Source organism: Diprion similis, chromosome 9 (assembly GCF_021155765.1).
Source record: "Diprion similis isolate iyDipSimi1 chromosome 9, iyDipSimi1.1, whole genome shotgun sequence".
In the NCBI taxonomy this organism is placed as follows: domain Eukaryota; kingdom Metazoa; phylum Arthropoda; class Insecta; order Hymenoptera; family Diprionidae; genus Diprion; species Diprion similis.
This window is the reverse complement of record NC_060113.1, coordinates 4627829-4644739: the sequence shown is the minus strand read 5'-3', so window position 1 is coordinate 4644739 and position 16911 is coordinate 4627829. Positions and strand designations below refer to the sequence as shown.

General features: G+C 44.7%; 1 protein-coding gene across 1 annotated transcript in view; it reads right to left on the bottom strand.

Moving 5' to 3' along the window:
* Positions 1–241: 241 nt before the first annotated feature.
* The window catches only part of LOC124410478 (protein cortex), a 113680-nt gene continuing 97010 nt past the window's right edge, over positions 242–16911 (bottom strand). The window contains exons 3-9 of the mRNA XM_046888885.1: positions 4302–4523; positions 2589–2862; positions 2350–2502; positions 2068–2227; positions 1704–1914; positions 1037–1367; positions 242–379 (exon numbers count right to left, since the gene is read on the bottom strand). Of these exons, the coding sequence (XP_046744841.1) occupies positions 243–379; positions 1037–1367; positions 1704–1914; positions 2068–2227; positions 2350–2502; positions 2589–2862; positions 4302–4523 (1488 nt within the window). The 3' untranslated portion in view covers position 242. The remainder of the gene's footprint in view (positions 380–1036; positions 1368–1703; positions 1915–2067; positions 2228–2349; positions 2503–2588; positions 2863–4301; positions 4524–16911) is intronic.

Sequence of the window (16911 nt, the reverse complement as noted above, 5' to 3'; positions counted from 1 at the left end):
AATAATATCATACAATAATTGGATAAATACTTATGTTAAGACATACCTATAAAACAAAGTATAAAAATAAAAATGACACACGAGAAATTAAGAATAAAAGAATGTACAGTGTGTATATATATATATAATACTGGAAATTTATGGACCTGCATAATTATCAGAGAAAAGAAATGGAGAAGTTACGATTTGTTTATCAGTAAATTTAACTTCTACCTAACCAAAAGTTCATTATTCAATCCTTACTACCGCATTGGATGGAAAGACAGTAATTCGGGACTTAGAACTTTGGAGCGCGGTGAGCGTTTCCTTTCCTCAAGCCGTTTCTTCTCCTTGTTGTCCAGGAAGCCGTGTATAAAGACCGAGTCTCGAGCTTGACATGCTGCAAAGTGGATGTATATTGAATTGGAGCCAAGAAAGCTGTGACGTAAACGTACGCATCAATACTTGAATCTATCGCTTTTGATTTTTTGTGCAAAAATGTTTCCTCAAGTCTGAATATTCGGAAATGATTATTATTTTTTTTCAATCGGATAGCGAGTTATACTGATTTGCGTGACAAATTTTGAAAAATAAATGGTTGTTTGAAGAAAATTCTTTACCTAGCGGAGAGTTAATAAATTTTTCCTTTTATTTCAATTTTCTTCTGATCAACACGAATTTTCTGACATTTTTCATAGCCCTAGATTAATTTTCTAGAGATTTCTATTACAAACTTCTAATAAAAGGGTGATTGTTTTTTTAATTTTCTACCGATCGATGCCAGTTTTCTCATGTTTTTCATTGCCCTAAATTAATTTTCCATCCAAAAACTGATTAACTCTCCCCATCAGGAACAGAATTTTCTTCAAAAGATGATTTAATTTTCAAAATTTGGAAAGCAAATTAGAATATCTCCTTATCCAATTTCAACCAAAAAAAATAACATTTCCCAATACTTAGACCTCAGGGAACACTTTTGCACACGAAATCAGAAGTGCCAAAACTTTTGGGTTTAGCGCAGGTTCAAACTACCCGCACTCTGTCCATTATGACTCACCAATTTGCGTTCCGTCCGGGTTCCAGGCTGCGTAAGGAATTCGGGTCTTCTTCAGCGACGGGATTATCGCGTCGGTGACGTGATCGAAACTGGCGTAAACCGGCATGGCTGCGTAGTAATCGTCGGGGTCCGCGTAATCGCGGACAAACCAATTGACGGCCATTTCCCCGGTGACTTTATTCCACAAAACGGTGTCCACGCAACCGTCGAATCTTATCGCCCGGTAGGCGAGGGACATCTGACGCTGGATATTCCATATCGATAAACTGCCGTCACCTTGGCCACCCCCGATGCAGAGGATGCTGCTTTCCCACGGATGCCACGCCATTGCCTGAAAAAAAGACAAGAAATCCGTTGTGACATTGTTTGCTCTGTAATTTTAAAAAGAAAAGTGTACGAGATTTTTTTTCAAACGTTTCGTAATTAATAAAAAATTAATCTCTCAAGTGGTGTTCATGAAAACATTCACGTCAATACCGAGAAATCCTAAGAAGAGCTATCGGAAATCCTTAGAGTAAAATACGTGTCTAACGTTATTTGATGTACTACCTCGTGTCACAGAATGAAAGAAATCGGTAAGCTAAAACACCTCGGGTAGCTACTTTCCTCGTAAGTCTACCTAATCAATTTCCAATCAATCTATCATAAGGTCACAATTTCTCATTACTCTGACTGGAGAGAGGTAGCCGATTTCCATGAAAGGCGTCAAGTCGGGCCAGGTGAATATCCGCACCGCTGCTTCCCTCCCGCCGCAGGCAACGTAGCGATCCTTAGGAGAGAAGGACACTGTGACAATGTCCGAGACAGAGGCCTCAACGATGTTCTTCTTGACGCCAACAGGGACGTTTATCACCTCCAGGTAACCACCGCTGCAACCACTGAGGAGATGATTTGGAATGTTCTGAATCTGCAGGTACTGCACGTCATCGTTATTCGAAAGTAAAAATTATGAAAAATTCCGTTCCGACATAGCTGATCACGGATTAATATGTGGACAGATATTCATACTTGTATAATCGTACGCTACTCACACGACTAAATAACGGTCGTCGTTTGACCACGCGTAGCACTGTGGCTGACAGGAGAAAGAATGATTAGTGGCAGCGCATTTGAACTCGCAGCAAAATTTGTTGGAACCTATTCTGTAGACACTGGTCAACGAGGATGATCTTCCTATCGCTATTTTCCTGCCTAAATACACAGAGAAATGTGTCGTTATGCTATTGAGCTCAAAGAAAAAGATGCGTTTGTCAAAACTTGACCGCCATGATTTCGTGTGGCCTCAAAAGCGACCCGCTCGTCACGATCATTACCTGAATTGCTGAACTTCACTGCCGTGCAAATATCGTGGAATAGGAACTTTGAGTCATCGGCGTTGAGTTCGAAGTTGCCACTCATGACGTAGACACCGTGGTCTACCGCAGCAGCTAACATGTTCGTCGAGCTCCAGTCTAGGAGATTTTTACCTGCGTTGATTATCGAAATAAGAAAACAAGAAGATGGAATCCAGCTGTACAAGACTGCGCGGAGTTATCGAGGTATAATAACTCACGTAGGCTGGGCCGGAAGTGCGGAATGTCCAGCATGGTGTAAGGCTTCCCGATCACCGGTCGTCTCCGGGGTCTGACGGGCCACTTGTACTCGTCCAGAGAGTCGTTCGTCTCGTCAAAGTTCCTTGGCCTGCCAACGAGAGTGCCAGGAACGGTCAGTGGTGCCGAAGTCTTTTGCGAGAGTTGTAGTAGCCTTTGGCGTCCAGCGCCTGGAATTAAAGTCTCCAGGGCACGAGCCATTGACCGTTTTTGCCACGCCAAACCCATGCAATTTAGCTGGAAACGATTCCGGGGCGATACTTAACCGCTTAGCAGTACTGTCAATTATATTATGAACGGAACGTTTATAAACTCTCATTAACTCTTTCCTCCTCTCCCCCCCCCCCCCCTCTCTCTCTCTGTGTTTCGTTCAAGTTCATCAAAAGAATAGAGGTTCCCAAGGCTCCAATTATCTCGGGCATACGTGCCACAGCTTCTCCGCTGTAGATATATGAACCCGCTCATATGGTATGTGTACTTACACGGAGCCTAATTGATAACCCTCAAAGCTAATTGGAGTATCAAATATATCGCGTTAATTCAGTCCGAAAGCATCTATTATGGGCGCAAGCTAATTAAACTGGTCACGCTACTTGATCGAATATGGATCAGGAGCTTGAGGCAGGGCTGAGAGTTTCGATAAAATTATGCCCGTAACACGGGAGAAACAATTGTGACAATATTATCACCGATTCCGAGGCTGGAGACAAGTTTCGTGCATTTATGTATACGAATTGAATTAACGTTGTACTTTCAGATCGTCTAGTTAACTGATATGGGTTCAAATAAACCGCAGACGTTTTCGCTTTGCGTCGATGCGGATAAATAACCGCGCATCCACACTGCGATACTAAACTAAGATGTGAAAATAAAAAAATAAAAATAACAATAAAAATAATGGGAAATTACATCGGGCTGCACGTTGACGACCGTCGTAAAATCGATGCTAATTCGAATGCGCTAATTGACGCTGGGATTGGTATAAAACAAATAATTGGACCGTATATTATATGAAAAATGACCGTATGCAAATTTCGTATGCATATGAATTCCCAATCCGATCATCATCGTAGATTACCTCTTGGCCCGTCTCGACATTCATCGACATATTGTAGAACTGATATTTAATGTAGTATAGTAGCATGCACATGCACAGCACACGTGTCAACCTTGTCTAAATAGTCGCGTCGTTAGCCTCGAGGGAGAGGGAAAAAGGATCTGGTAAAAGAGAAAGATTGAGAGAGAGAAAGAGAGGGAGAGAGAGAGAGAGAGCGATGACTCGATAGGTAATTACGGTTGTCGGAAAAAAATGAGTGTGTAAAATAAATAATAAATGCTACTACATCGAGGCATGCAGCGTTGAACGAGGGACCGATAAGCTCGTGGGCGTCGGTTTAACGAGGCACTTGAGATCCGTCTAGCATTCGGTAATTAAAAGCCAAAGCCGATCAGCATCAGCCGAAAGACTTTCGAGACTAAGAACTGTACATCGAGTTATTTAGTGAAATACTGTAAATCGCGCGGTTAAAAGTAGGCAGTAAAATGACGTTAAACTCGTTCGATCGTCAGCATCTGATCGTTTCGCGGTATTATTACGACGGTATAAAGAAGTTGAAGAATAAGAAAAATACGCGACGACGTATATTTTAAGAATAATTATTGATAATTAATCTCACGTCGTTGGGCAAGTCGAGGAGACGTCTTGAGGTCTTCTTCGGAAGTTCGTAAACGAGTGAGTGATGCGCAGCTTCCAGGTTCTGACCCTGTCTTCGCGGTATAAATCGATCGACGCAGAACCGCGTCGGTGGTACTATTCGTCCGTCGTATTTATGGCGTTGAACGAAGCTTCTCACGAGGTTAGTTTTATCCTCGCGAGGTGCGTAGACCGGCACGGATTCCTGAAAAAATAGAGAAAGCGTTTCAGCGAAAGGATCATAGCGAGCAGGGAGAATCGCGGGAAAGGAGTCCGACCGTCCTCCAGGGCGAGTCCGTCACGGTCACCCCCTTGGTACAATCGGGTCTCAAACCTGGTCCTATCCATCACGAGCGTCCGCGACCTGGACGGGGCCAGGTGTTCGCTGGGGGTAGCCGAAAAAAGAGTGACGCCTCACCAGGTCAGCGTTATGCCGGTAGGTTGGTACCTACAACGCCGCTCTCTTCTAGGCGTGCATAACGGCGCATACGAATTACCGGAGATCACGGGGCCCCCAGCTGAGGAAACCCTTTGCCTGTGAGTGAATCCACACAATATGGTCCAGGGTGCCCGGATGATCGCAGTAAAATGTTGGATTTTGCGTATGGCCAAGCGGCCGTTGGGCCCCAAACCACCGCAATTCGCACCGCAATCGTAGCACGAATTCTGTAGGTACGATTATTCATCCCCGCTTTTGTGGCAGTATATAAAGCTGCGACGCGGAAAAAGACGATCAGCTTTCTTGCGCGACATGAGATGAAAGCGAGCTTAAGAAAAAGGCGATTTTTGGACACGTAGCTACGTCAAAACGAACCGACAAATATTCGGCCATCCTGTCTGGTCGGTATACGACGGACCCCCAAAGGACTCCTGCGGGAATACTGGCGAGGGGCGAGGGGCAGAGGGAATGACATGTCAGCGAGAGCGTAAATTAATGCGCAGTGTTTCTCGCTAAAAATAGGGGGACGTCCATTGGGGGTCCGAAACCAGTTTCCAATGTGCCGGATCGCCATACGGCTTGCATTCTTCTATACTGTAGACCCCTCTTTTTTTTTTCACTCTCTCTCTCTCTCCTTCTCTCCATTACCTCAATTGGTAGAAGCGTTTTACTTCATGTTACACAAGAACACAACTCTTGCAAGAAATTCATCTGGATTCTCTTACTTATGTCAGTTTAGGGGATGGAGTTTCACACCACTACAAAGAATTCACTGTGAACTTATAGAGTATAATTTGGTGTCAATCCAACAGTAACCGATGTCAATTTACCACTATCTGACATTATTGAACTTCGAATTGACCACAAAAATTATCTTACAATAATCCACGGTGAATTTTCATCAGTTTTAACACCACCAATTTTTCAGTGTATGTCTAACTTCAAGGGTTCCTTAATTCCTTCGAAGACTTCCAACATTCCTCATTCTGAAATAAGATTTATCACTTTTTTTCGCCTGCTTTCTCTGCCCAATTTGAATCAATTGAAAATCCTGTAATATCAGTTTTTAACGTATCATCTACGTCTTGGCGAAAGCAATATGGTACAGAGTGATAAATAATTTCGGAAGTACGTAAGACTCGGACAGATAGGTGGGTCTGTATAACCTACAGCCTTTATAGTAGCGCGAGGAACCAGTTTAATAAGGGGGCAGTGTCCAGGGGTCACCGAACATTGTAAATCCTATGGTGTTTAACCCCGTCACACCACCATAGTGTGTTAGGTACTAAAGACAGGAGGCTCCCGTCGATCCAGCCTGCACATCCGTATTCCTGCACAATTTAACAACCGCTGGTTACGTTCTGCATCACCTTTCCGTCACGTGACATTGCCCACGTTTTCATTTTCAGCTTTTATGATATTAAAAGATCAATGCCAGTGTACGCTTTCCAGACGTGAAAAGAACTGCAAGGCTCAAAGACGGTCTGGTCCGCGTTTCACCCTAATTCATGGACGCGGTTCCCGTATCCCCCATAATCCCATCTTACTTTAATAATCTTTAAATGCTCTAACTGTTGGGGGTCAAAAATCCCGGTAGTGTTTGTTGAAATTTCATTGTGACGTGTATTTGCGAGTATGATCATCGCAGAGCCGTTCGACAGCCCCTTTTCCTTATCTAGAACAATTTGCGAAAAATGATACGAGAATAGACCAGCATAAAGTCCATGATTCGCATGGGATCAAAACCGCGCTCAGCTGCCGCGGGGGCTAGACAGCAAAGTTCTCGGTCTTAGCTTCATGCAAATTAAATGGCAGTGGTCTTCGACGAGCTTGTAATAAGAAACCGGCGCGCGTCGCATCCTGGCGGTCGTCGTTCACCCCATAAATTAAAGACACCCTCTTTTTGCCCCGTATATCATATCGGACCTCGAGTCCAGCCACAAGTGACGTCACCGAGTGATCTCCACCCGAGGTTAAGATCCCGTCGATCTTTGACCGTTTCCCACAAGTGAGGAAATGGCATTCCTACATTTTTTTCAGGATTTTAAACCCTAACGACTAGGCTGGTTTCTTTTTCACTTTTCATGAGATTTACGGCCCCACGTCATAAGAGATTGACGAGTTTATGTTAATACGCAAGCAGACAAGAAAATCATTTCTGTCCCGCTGATGACACAGAATTTATGGACTCGACTGGTACTACAGTTGTTCCCGTTAACTCAAATTGAAGTGACTGTTTTTACTTCTACCCCAGGCTAATTTCTGTCTCGGTTATATGCTGCCGTTTTTACATTATTCTGCATAGACTGCCGTAGGAAGAAGAGAGATTATCAAACTCCTCGAGGTCACATTTCTCGGTATATAGATATAAATTAGCCAAGCTGCAGGAAGAACGTATTTGCATAAAGCTAAGATTTATATAAGAAGAGAGAGAGAAAGAGAGAGAGAGGGAAGAAAAAAAGGGAAGGTTAAATGTAATGTGAGGTGGAGTTAGGAGGGAGGAGAGACTATATCAACAGCTGCGAGCGGCGAGAGAGCGATATATCGGTCATACTGTGAGACGTCAGGATGATTTTCCCATAGGTGGTGGTAACGAAAATATAGGAGACCCCCAACAAAGATGCGGTCAAGACTGTCTATGTTTTGTCCCGGATCGTAATAATCTCCTTAAACCGACGGGGCCAACTGGTTTGGACATTTCTTTCCAGGTAGGGGGATAAATTCTTACGACGTAAGGTGGTGAAGGGGTAACCGTCTATAATTATTCGATACAGGGTGTCCACCGAACAGGAATTACAAGACTAGTTCTCTGTCCATTTCAATCTTGCACGTATACCTAATACCTTCTTTTCTTCAAATCATACCAGACCCGGGCATAAACGACGCTTATTGCACTCAACCGTTCACCGCGCGTCATCCGATGATAAAAAAAAAAAAAAAAAAAAAAAACAGCAACAAGAAATTACACGAAAAGTTAATTCACTTGGCTCGTGTATATTTTATCCGTTTTACCAACATTCTTTTTCTTTCTTCTTTCCCTCGCTTTGGTAATTAATTACCCAATCAATGCGCCGCTCAGACACGTTCCGTAAAAGGTGTCAGCAGTCCCGTTTTTTCTTCAAGCTCTTCTTCTTATTCTTCTTCCACTGCTTATTTTTCATAGTAAAAATATTCGCATGGATTTCCTACAAAAACAATCTTATACCTACTCACGATCAGATTCGAATAGGAAGTTTTTTGGTAAATACGACCGATTCGAAAAGGCGCCCATCACCAGCCTCTCACCCACCGTAAGGCGACCCGTGAAAATACTGTCCCAAACTACGGTCTCGTTTAAGCGCTCGGTCCGAGGACATCATTTGTTCATTCTAACCGGTGGCATCTTCCCACGGTGCTACCGGCCACTGGACCGGTCAGCAGATGACATCACACTGCACGCACACAGGTTTCCCCCCGCCAACTCTGGCACTCTTCGACAAACCAACACAACCGTAGACGCGGCACTCGGTCCATTAAGACACAGCATCACCTGCAGTCCAGTAGGTCAGGCTCGCAGGGGTCGCAGAAAGGGTTGGTCAGTCTACACAGGGGGTAACGCGTTTCGCGTCTTCCTTCTCTTCTCTTCCAAGCCCAGTCAGACAATTTTTCTGGAGCAGAAATTTCCTGAAATTTCCTGGAGTATGGGTATGGGTTATGGTACCATCCTCGTGCTGATTGCACTGCCCTTCGGATACGGAAAAGCGAGTATTCCCGTTTCTTCATCTCTCCATTCGGCAAAGACATGACGAGTCATATATTTTATCTATTGGAAGCGATCTCGAGCGTTGAGACGCCCGTAGCGCAATATCGCATCCACCGAAGTCGAACGCTTGCAGCGATGTTCCTAGACCTGAGTACTTTTTCATCTTTTTGCGTTACAAAGTAACGGACTCCTCGAAACTCGAACTCGATTGAATAATAATAATAATCCTACACGTAAGGGGGGAGGGAACGAGCTGAGAAATATTCGAAACTGGCATATATTGAGGTGGGCACGCAGGCGGGCAGGCAGGCAGGCAAGCAGGAAGGCAGGTAGGTTGGTACAGTATAAGCGAGGGCGGGCTTAACTGCTGGTAATTAATATCATCGGACCTAAGAAGTTATAGATGGAAACGAGTAATTAGCATAATTCCGTGTCGATACAAAATCGATAACGGGCACACAAGTCCCTGATTTTTTTTTTTTTACACAGGCTCGCCTCGCGTGTACGGTGAAACTTCTCATACGGCACTGAGCTAGCATTTTCAAATATCGGAACAGTCGATCGGCAGTGAAACGAAACCCTCGGGAAGCGTGTCATAAGCACAACAACGAGGGTTGAATTTCCGCTTTCGTTTATTGCAATACATCGTACAAATTAAAAACATCGATCTGCCCGTGTAAACTCGTCCGACTCCAAGGTATCATCGGGCCCCCTTTGATATTGAGATGAGTTCCTCGTTTGTAATCGGAGGTTTTACGCTCTCTCGCGTCTGACGGTGTATTCGTGTTACGCGTTGGTTCATCGCGGCGTATCACGAGTTATGGGGATTAATCCGTTGCCCAACTTGTTCATGGTTCGAATCCGAAAGGTGAGGTTTTAGCAAGGACACGGGTACCGCCGGTCCTCCACTCCAGTGTCCGAGGTGAAGTGAGGATCCCAAAGACGGTGAGATCGGGTGCTTTGGACTGTGATTGGTAACGTGGCGTGATCGCCGCTCTCTGGTAAGATTACGAACCATCTGCCACACGAATGCTCTTCGTCGTAAACGGTGTACCTCGGTAATTACTTTGTTTCCGAGAAGTGGGCCCAGCCACATCTGTCCGAGGTTGCGGTGTCCGCGCGATCATCTCATGTACCCGAAGTCAAGCTGGAGGCGCTTATAAACGCCGGATCCATCGATCCTGATCTACGGGTAGAAAAATCCACCGAAAACAAAGGGACAGGTTGCAGAGCGTTATCGAGTTATAGCCTTTGTTCCGATCTCGATGCTGCCGATCACTGCTGATCGGAAGGGTTGAAATCGCACGTCGATTGACTGCCAATATTAAATTCCCGCGGCTTTGTTGGTAGGTACTGAACATGGATATCTCAGAGAGAGATGATAAAAGGAGAAAAAATTAACTCGTCAAGAAAAGAAGGATGAGGAGGAGTAGGAGGAGGAGGAGGAGGCGAATGCCGCGGCCCACGACTCCAGGCTACCGAAGATGACTGAGAGATTTATATACTTGCCTCACCGGGAGGAGTCCACTACTCTGCGTTGAAAGCGATTAATAAATCGCCAAGGGCCCGCGTCGCTGCGCCGGGCGTGTGCCACAACCACTGTGAGAATACTCTTCGATTCCCGGAAGCCAAGCAGCGACTGTCTCTGTACTGCAGGGCGATCTTACCGTTACGTAAGATTCATTTCTGCCTTTCTTATCTCATCTTTTTTTCTGCTTTTCACAAGTCTTTCTCCGAATCTCCAAGCTCAGCTGGCATCAGCTGACCAGGAGACCGGCTAACTAGCCACATTTCTCACATACATGTTCGTTACAGCTCTGCGGAAGCTTTGAATATCAATGGTTTTTCCATCACATTTTTATAGTTTGTACACGAGTTGCAGAATCTTTGCAAATAAGTCATGTCCAACTATTCAGCATATCACTTATTTTCTACTCCTATGTACAAGTAATTCAGTCGAGACGTCATGCTTCATAAATTGCAACGTTGGCCTTTACGGAAATGGTGTAGACAAGTGTCTCCAGTGTTTACCGAGCTGTTACAGAACCGATTATCTTTGCTCATTTTTTAATTTATTCCAACAGCTTTAAGCTAATCAATAGCCAATTCCGCTTCGTTCGGTGAGTACTATGCTTGACTGATCGATCGGGTAAAGAACAGGGCCTGTAGCGTTTTCGTTGATATTGATGAGTAGGTTCAAGTTAACGAAAACGGCGTACAAGCATTGCACTGGCCCCAGGGATGTGCGTGCAGGGAGTCAGAGAGCAAAGAAGGTGGACTTGGAGTTTGACAAGCCTCATAGACGTAGAGTCGCGAATGCCCCACCTCCTCCGCCTCCTTTTCCACATCGAATACCTGCCTAGGCAAAGAGAGACGGGCAATCCCGTCTTGCGAGGAGAGCGTTAGATCGAACGTTAGAGCTGGGCCAGCGGGCTGATTGGCTCGCGGATTGCTCTCGCGCCAACCCAACGGGTTGGACCATCGGAGAGTTGAGCGAAGTTCGAGGGGGGGATCCTGTTCCCCTCTTCTCTCTCTCTCTCCCAGAGTCCGCTCCCCTCTGGTTCCCCTTTCTCCATCGGATATATCCGTTTGTCCTGTGGCGTTGCAGAGCTATCGGAGAGTAAAGGTGGGCAGGATCACCCTGCACCTCGGCAAGTTTCGTCTGCTGCAGGAGTAAAAATGGTAGGAGATGAACGATCGGGGATGCTGGGTCAGACGCTTCCACGACGAGGTCGGTCAGTACGGTGTCATCAGAGGACTCGTGCCCTTCGCGAAGCGCGGTTCCGACCATCCTGGATGGCTCCCTTGCTCTCGGTGGAAAAGCACCTCGTGTTCAGGGTGCTCCGGTGTTCCGGTGCTCACGCAGATCGTTGTTCATGGTCTCGGTGCGTCGAGAGCCGAACGGCGCGGTTCTACGTCCGCGAGTCTGCAGCTGCTCGATCTACACGGGAGTGGATCGGAGAGGAAGAGGAAGGCGGTGTGGCGTGCAGAGACCGGCGTCCCCCGGATCGGGAAGGGAACTCGAGCAGACCTTCAGTCGCTCGCTGATGCTTCTTCGAGGAGGATCATCGCGCAAGGTGACCCCTCTCGCCGATCACGAGGAGGAGAGGAGCGAGGGGAGGAGGTGGACGACCGCGTGCATTCGCTCTTATAATCCCGGTCCTCCAGCCCGCGGAAAGGATCGAGACAGCGAGCCTCGTTATCGCGCCGTAAGCCTCAAGGAAAATCGGTTCGGCGTATCCTCACGGACGAATTCGCATTCGGAGCGTCGTCATTGAGCTCCGATAATTACTATTACGCAAATTTTTTATTCGTCGACGTAGTGTTGTTTGCGGTTAGTTCCAATTGTTGGTTTTTTTTTCTCTCTCTTTTCTTTTTTATCCCTAACAAATTCTCGGCAGAAGGACTCTCCAGCCTCGAATCATCGCATCGGGTGTGACAATGTGACAATGTTTATCATAGCATCGTATAATCACTTTTAGTATGATCAGTGAATATTTAGATGCGAAAAGATTCGCCTGAATATAATCCTATAATAATACGGAACTCTTGTACCCGAAACGGCTGATTTTGCGCGCAATTTTTCATCGCGGGAAGGATTGTAAATTTATAATTCGTCTTAATTTTTATCCACGCCGATTATTGTCGTGAGATTGTGTTTACGCGCATACTTTCAACGACATGTGAAGGCCCGTTAACGACAATCCTAAAGAATGACAGAACTTGCTAAAGTTACGAACTAACGTGCAGTGAACAATAATCTCAGCCGAGCACGTTAAAAATTAATTTTTTTTTACAAACCAAAAAAAAAAAATCACGCCCGAAATCAACGTAGCAACATTTATACTCCGATGTATTTTATTGCTTTTATTTTTTTTTGTTTTCTGTTTGTTGTTTTTTTGCACGGGAAGAATATACATCTAGGTATATAAAATGTCCGCATGCCTATCGAAAGTAACAAAAGTGTGACTCGTTGCGCGTGGTGCAGGTGATATCAACATGACTCTCTATTATACATATAGCCGAGAAGTGACATCGACGCGCGAGCAGACGAGATCTTAAGCTTCGCGGCTACTTCATCGGAAACTTGAATAAAACTCCTGGAACGACGGTGAGTGCTGATATTTTTCCCCAAAAGTTTCTTCCGCTTTAATTATAGAGTTATGAAAGATTCACGAATTCACAATTAACCTACCGCATTGTTTTTGAGCTGAATTTCACGCCAGTGGAAGCTGACTCGTGATAATTGAAGACAAGTTTTGCAGCCTCACGCTTCTTGGATTTAAATTGTGCGAAAGATAAGCAAAAAACATTTTGCAACATTTCGCAATCGACACGCCGGCCGCGGCGTGTGGTATATATATATAATGTATAATAGATACAGGAATGCTCTTGAGTAGTGTAGGTTCGATATAACGCGGCGTGAACTTCGGAGCGTTGAAATTTCGATACGTCCGTATAACACGCGCACACACATGCCAGCGTGTAATAACATCGAGACGGCAGTGGGTATCTAAATATGTCCACGTCGTGTTGGATGACACACTAACCTTAACGTATATGTCAAACGTTAAAAACTACAAGTCAGAGTCGGCTTGTTCGTCAGAATATACATCTCGGGTGTGCCTATTCAGGGGAACTAATAGTTAATTAGCTGTCACTATATAAGCTAGTAGTGTATAATATAAAGCGAGTTTTGCAGCCACCGCTCATGCCACGGCTCGATTTGATTTCCCCATAGCTCAATTACATACGCGCACGCACACACACAGAAATTAATACAAACGATACGCTCATTAAAATTCTCGACGTTTAGAAAATTGAAATCCATGAAGAAATTTGTGAAACGGCAAAAACGTGATATCGAAAAGAGAGATGTAGAGAGAGGTAGAGCAAAAAAAAAGAAAATAAATAAAAAAGAAAAATTGGAAACAAAAACGAAAAGAAATGAAAGCCCTAAAAAGAATAGAAGGAAAAAACAGGTCAGCTGTTCGGGCAAAGAGATCGTTCACCCTCTTACCATGACGCTGCGTTTGCCGCGCGCGACCTCCGTCTTACGGATTTCTACCCAAGAATTTCATGCTACAATTTTTTTTTTTTTTTTTTTTCACCAACTCTACAACAACGTTTATATGTATCTATACATGTATAAATTCATCCAAGTATATGTATAACTTTATATTATGCACCTATGTGTGAAATACAAAGAAGGATGAAGTTTACTTTACCCACATGGGACAAATAATCTTCGAAATTCAAATATACGAAACGGCCGAGGATATTGGCTGAACGGAAGAATTTGAGGCTGGTTATTCTCTGATTTCGTGTAGTGAGCACCTTTGCCACAGATAAGTAGATACGATTAAAAAACAATTAAAAAAATGTATACTGTATGTGTATATATATATATATACACCTGCACACAACTTCCCGTCTCAGTAGCCTACGGCTATTCGAGTCGCGTTCTACGCGACTATATAGATCGATTGGTGATGGTAACGATTCAAGGAAGAGCACCAACCAACTAACTATACACATACATACAGGTATACATCTATAAGAGTAAAAACGTTGTACGGGACGAGCGTAAGAAAGTTCGTTACAATTACGAGTAATAGAGAAAAATGGAGAAAAAAAAGTATGAAAAACTGGGAAAAAAGGAAACAGCGACGGAGAACATGGGTAGAAAAAAATTGAAGAGTACCGTCGAAACGGTACACATATGTATACATTATATATATATATATAATGTACAATACAAGCTCCAACGGCACTTTGCACTAACCTATCCATAGGTAGGTATATGTATACAGATAGTTTGAGTAACCTTTTTTTTTTTGGAAATTTGGGTATTTTTGCTGGTGTGGTATAAGGCACGTATAATATGATAACAGGAGTGAAAAATGTACGGGATGACGATTGTCTGCGTTGAGAATACGGGCGAGAAGTTTTGCTGTATCGAATTATCATTGTCGTTGACGTCTGTTTTGGAATAAAAAAAAAGATTAGGGTTAAAAATCCCTAGAACCGAGCAAAGAGAAACTAGAATCAGCTGGGCGAGAGGTGGACGAGCTGTGTTTCTAATGGTGGTAGTGGTGGTGCAGGGTTCGGTTGGGTTGGGTTGGGTTGGGTTGGGTTGGGTTGGACTTGCTCGAGGAACGGAGAACAGAGGCCAGACTCTTGGCTCTTGTTGCTGGCGGCTGGCGGCGACGTCCAGGTCGTGACCTTGCCAGGGCCTCGGCTGCCCAACCGCTAACCAGTTCATTTACCTACCTTCTCGAGATCCCCGGTTGCCTTCCTGAACGGGCTGCCCCGAGCTTCGAGAACTTGGAGTAGTACCAACCCGCAATAAGGTGCTGGACCAAAACCGCGCTGAGATTCTGCTGCATGCCGGTGCACAAATCAGGGCGAACCTTAAGAAAGTCCGACTTTTCTCTCCCGGGCTCTTACCGCCTCGGATCCTTGCTCCAGGCAGCGCAAACGCATTCATGCATCCCACCGGTGATCGGAGCATGTGAAATTCACGGTGCGCGACTCAGCAACAATGTGTAGACCTGCTACAGTGGTCGTAAATCGGCGCTGCATGAGCTGAATACTTAGATTCCCGATAGTACCATTTTTCCAGGTCCAACAAACCGACTCGACTGCTGAACAATCTAGTTGTATGCATGCTGATCACAGACGAACGTTAATTCACTGCACGCGTCTCCTTAAAAACTCGAAGGTATTTCGTCGACTCTGAACAACCTGAAAAATTGTTTCAATTTTCTCAATTTGATATTGGCTAAATTGCTTCTTCGAAATAGAACCAGCAAACGCGAAATACGACCCGATGATCCATCGAAAGCCTTTTTAAGCTTGATTATACCTTCCATCGTCAGTTGCAGGCAGTTATTTTCTTCCTCATCGGTTATCGCGCCGATTTCATTCTCTTGTAATAACCTTCCTTCTCTGTTTATGTACTCTATAGACACGATACACTGGCGGAACTAAAGATCAAAACTGCTAACCTAGGCGTTAGCTGGATTTCATAACGCGTTGTTGTGCATTAGCGAGATTATACGGTGATTCGGAGTATAGTGTAATATGAAATGCGATAGGTGCTCTATGCCTGCCTGGTAAGAACGTTTCACAGTCGGCAGCAATAGTCGTGCAACCATGCTTACGGACGACTGCAGGCTAAAGACAAATGCTATGTGCATAGACGAAAGCTCGATTTCATATCGATGTACCATCCTATAAAATATTGTATCCATGAATTCTTCACAGGAGAACGCGGAAACGGTTTCAACTGTTTCCCACAACGAGTTTCCAATTTGACGAGGCAATGGTGTGTGCCCAGTATTATTATATTATATTACAAATATATACCCCCGGTTAATTACACGCTATTAGTAGACCGCAGCCTCTACGTACCCTGCATTGGTAACCACCTTCTATACATATATGTATGTATTACGTACTCGGTCCTATTTTACTGCCTACTGCACCGCGGCGTAAAATATTATCGTAGAAAAAAACAGTGCCGGAAAACGAGCAGCTATACGCGGTTAATAGATACTTTGCATAATTAGTTTGTGCGGTAATTTATACGTTTATAAATGCAGTGCGCCTTGCACGCCTCGATTCCGTACGTATAAACTTTTTGCAAATTTCAAGAACTTTTTGCCAGGACATAGAAGCTAATTCCATCGACACCGGAAGCTACTCGATTCCTGCACACAAGTACAATATAATTTCGGCCAAAGAATCGGTCGATTTTCCAATTCTCCACACAGACGTGTGTCGTGCAGGTAATGGAGCGCGTGTAGATTGAGCAACGGATAGCTAAGCGTATCGCGTACATTCCGGGAAGGGGTGAATGGCGCAGAGACGGGGAATAAACCGCACGGTTAATTAACGGATGCGTGGATTTTCAAGGCGGAGAGAATCGAGGACAGATATTCTGATTGCTTTTCAAACTAGACTCGGATGACGCTGGGATCCTGTAATAGATCACCGGATCAGAAGATCCGTGACCAGCGGAGCGCCGCGCGTTTATAGACAGAAGAACCGGGAGAGAAATTGTGGCGGCGAGGAAAAGAAGAAAAAAAAAGAAAATAATAGTTGATGAAAAAAAAAATTTACAAAAACTTCTTACGGGGGAACGAAAAAAACAAACAACAACACGCGGGCAGCCTGGAGAGAGAAGACTTGGAATGGCGGTGCGGAATGAAGTTGGAGCAACCGCTTTACGGAGCTCGTGGAGCGACTGTCGACTGCGAAACGTATCCACCCATCCATCCACCCACCCACGCCGTTACGTATAGATCTACGGCTGTATGTACCGATCTATATACCTGTATGCCTGTATAGCTATACCTATACACACTACGAGACACTGTACGTAAATGCCTGATGAAACGGAATATC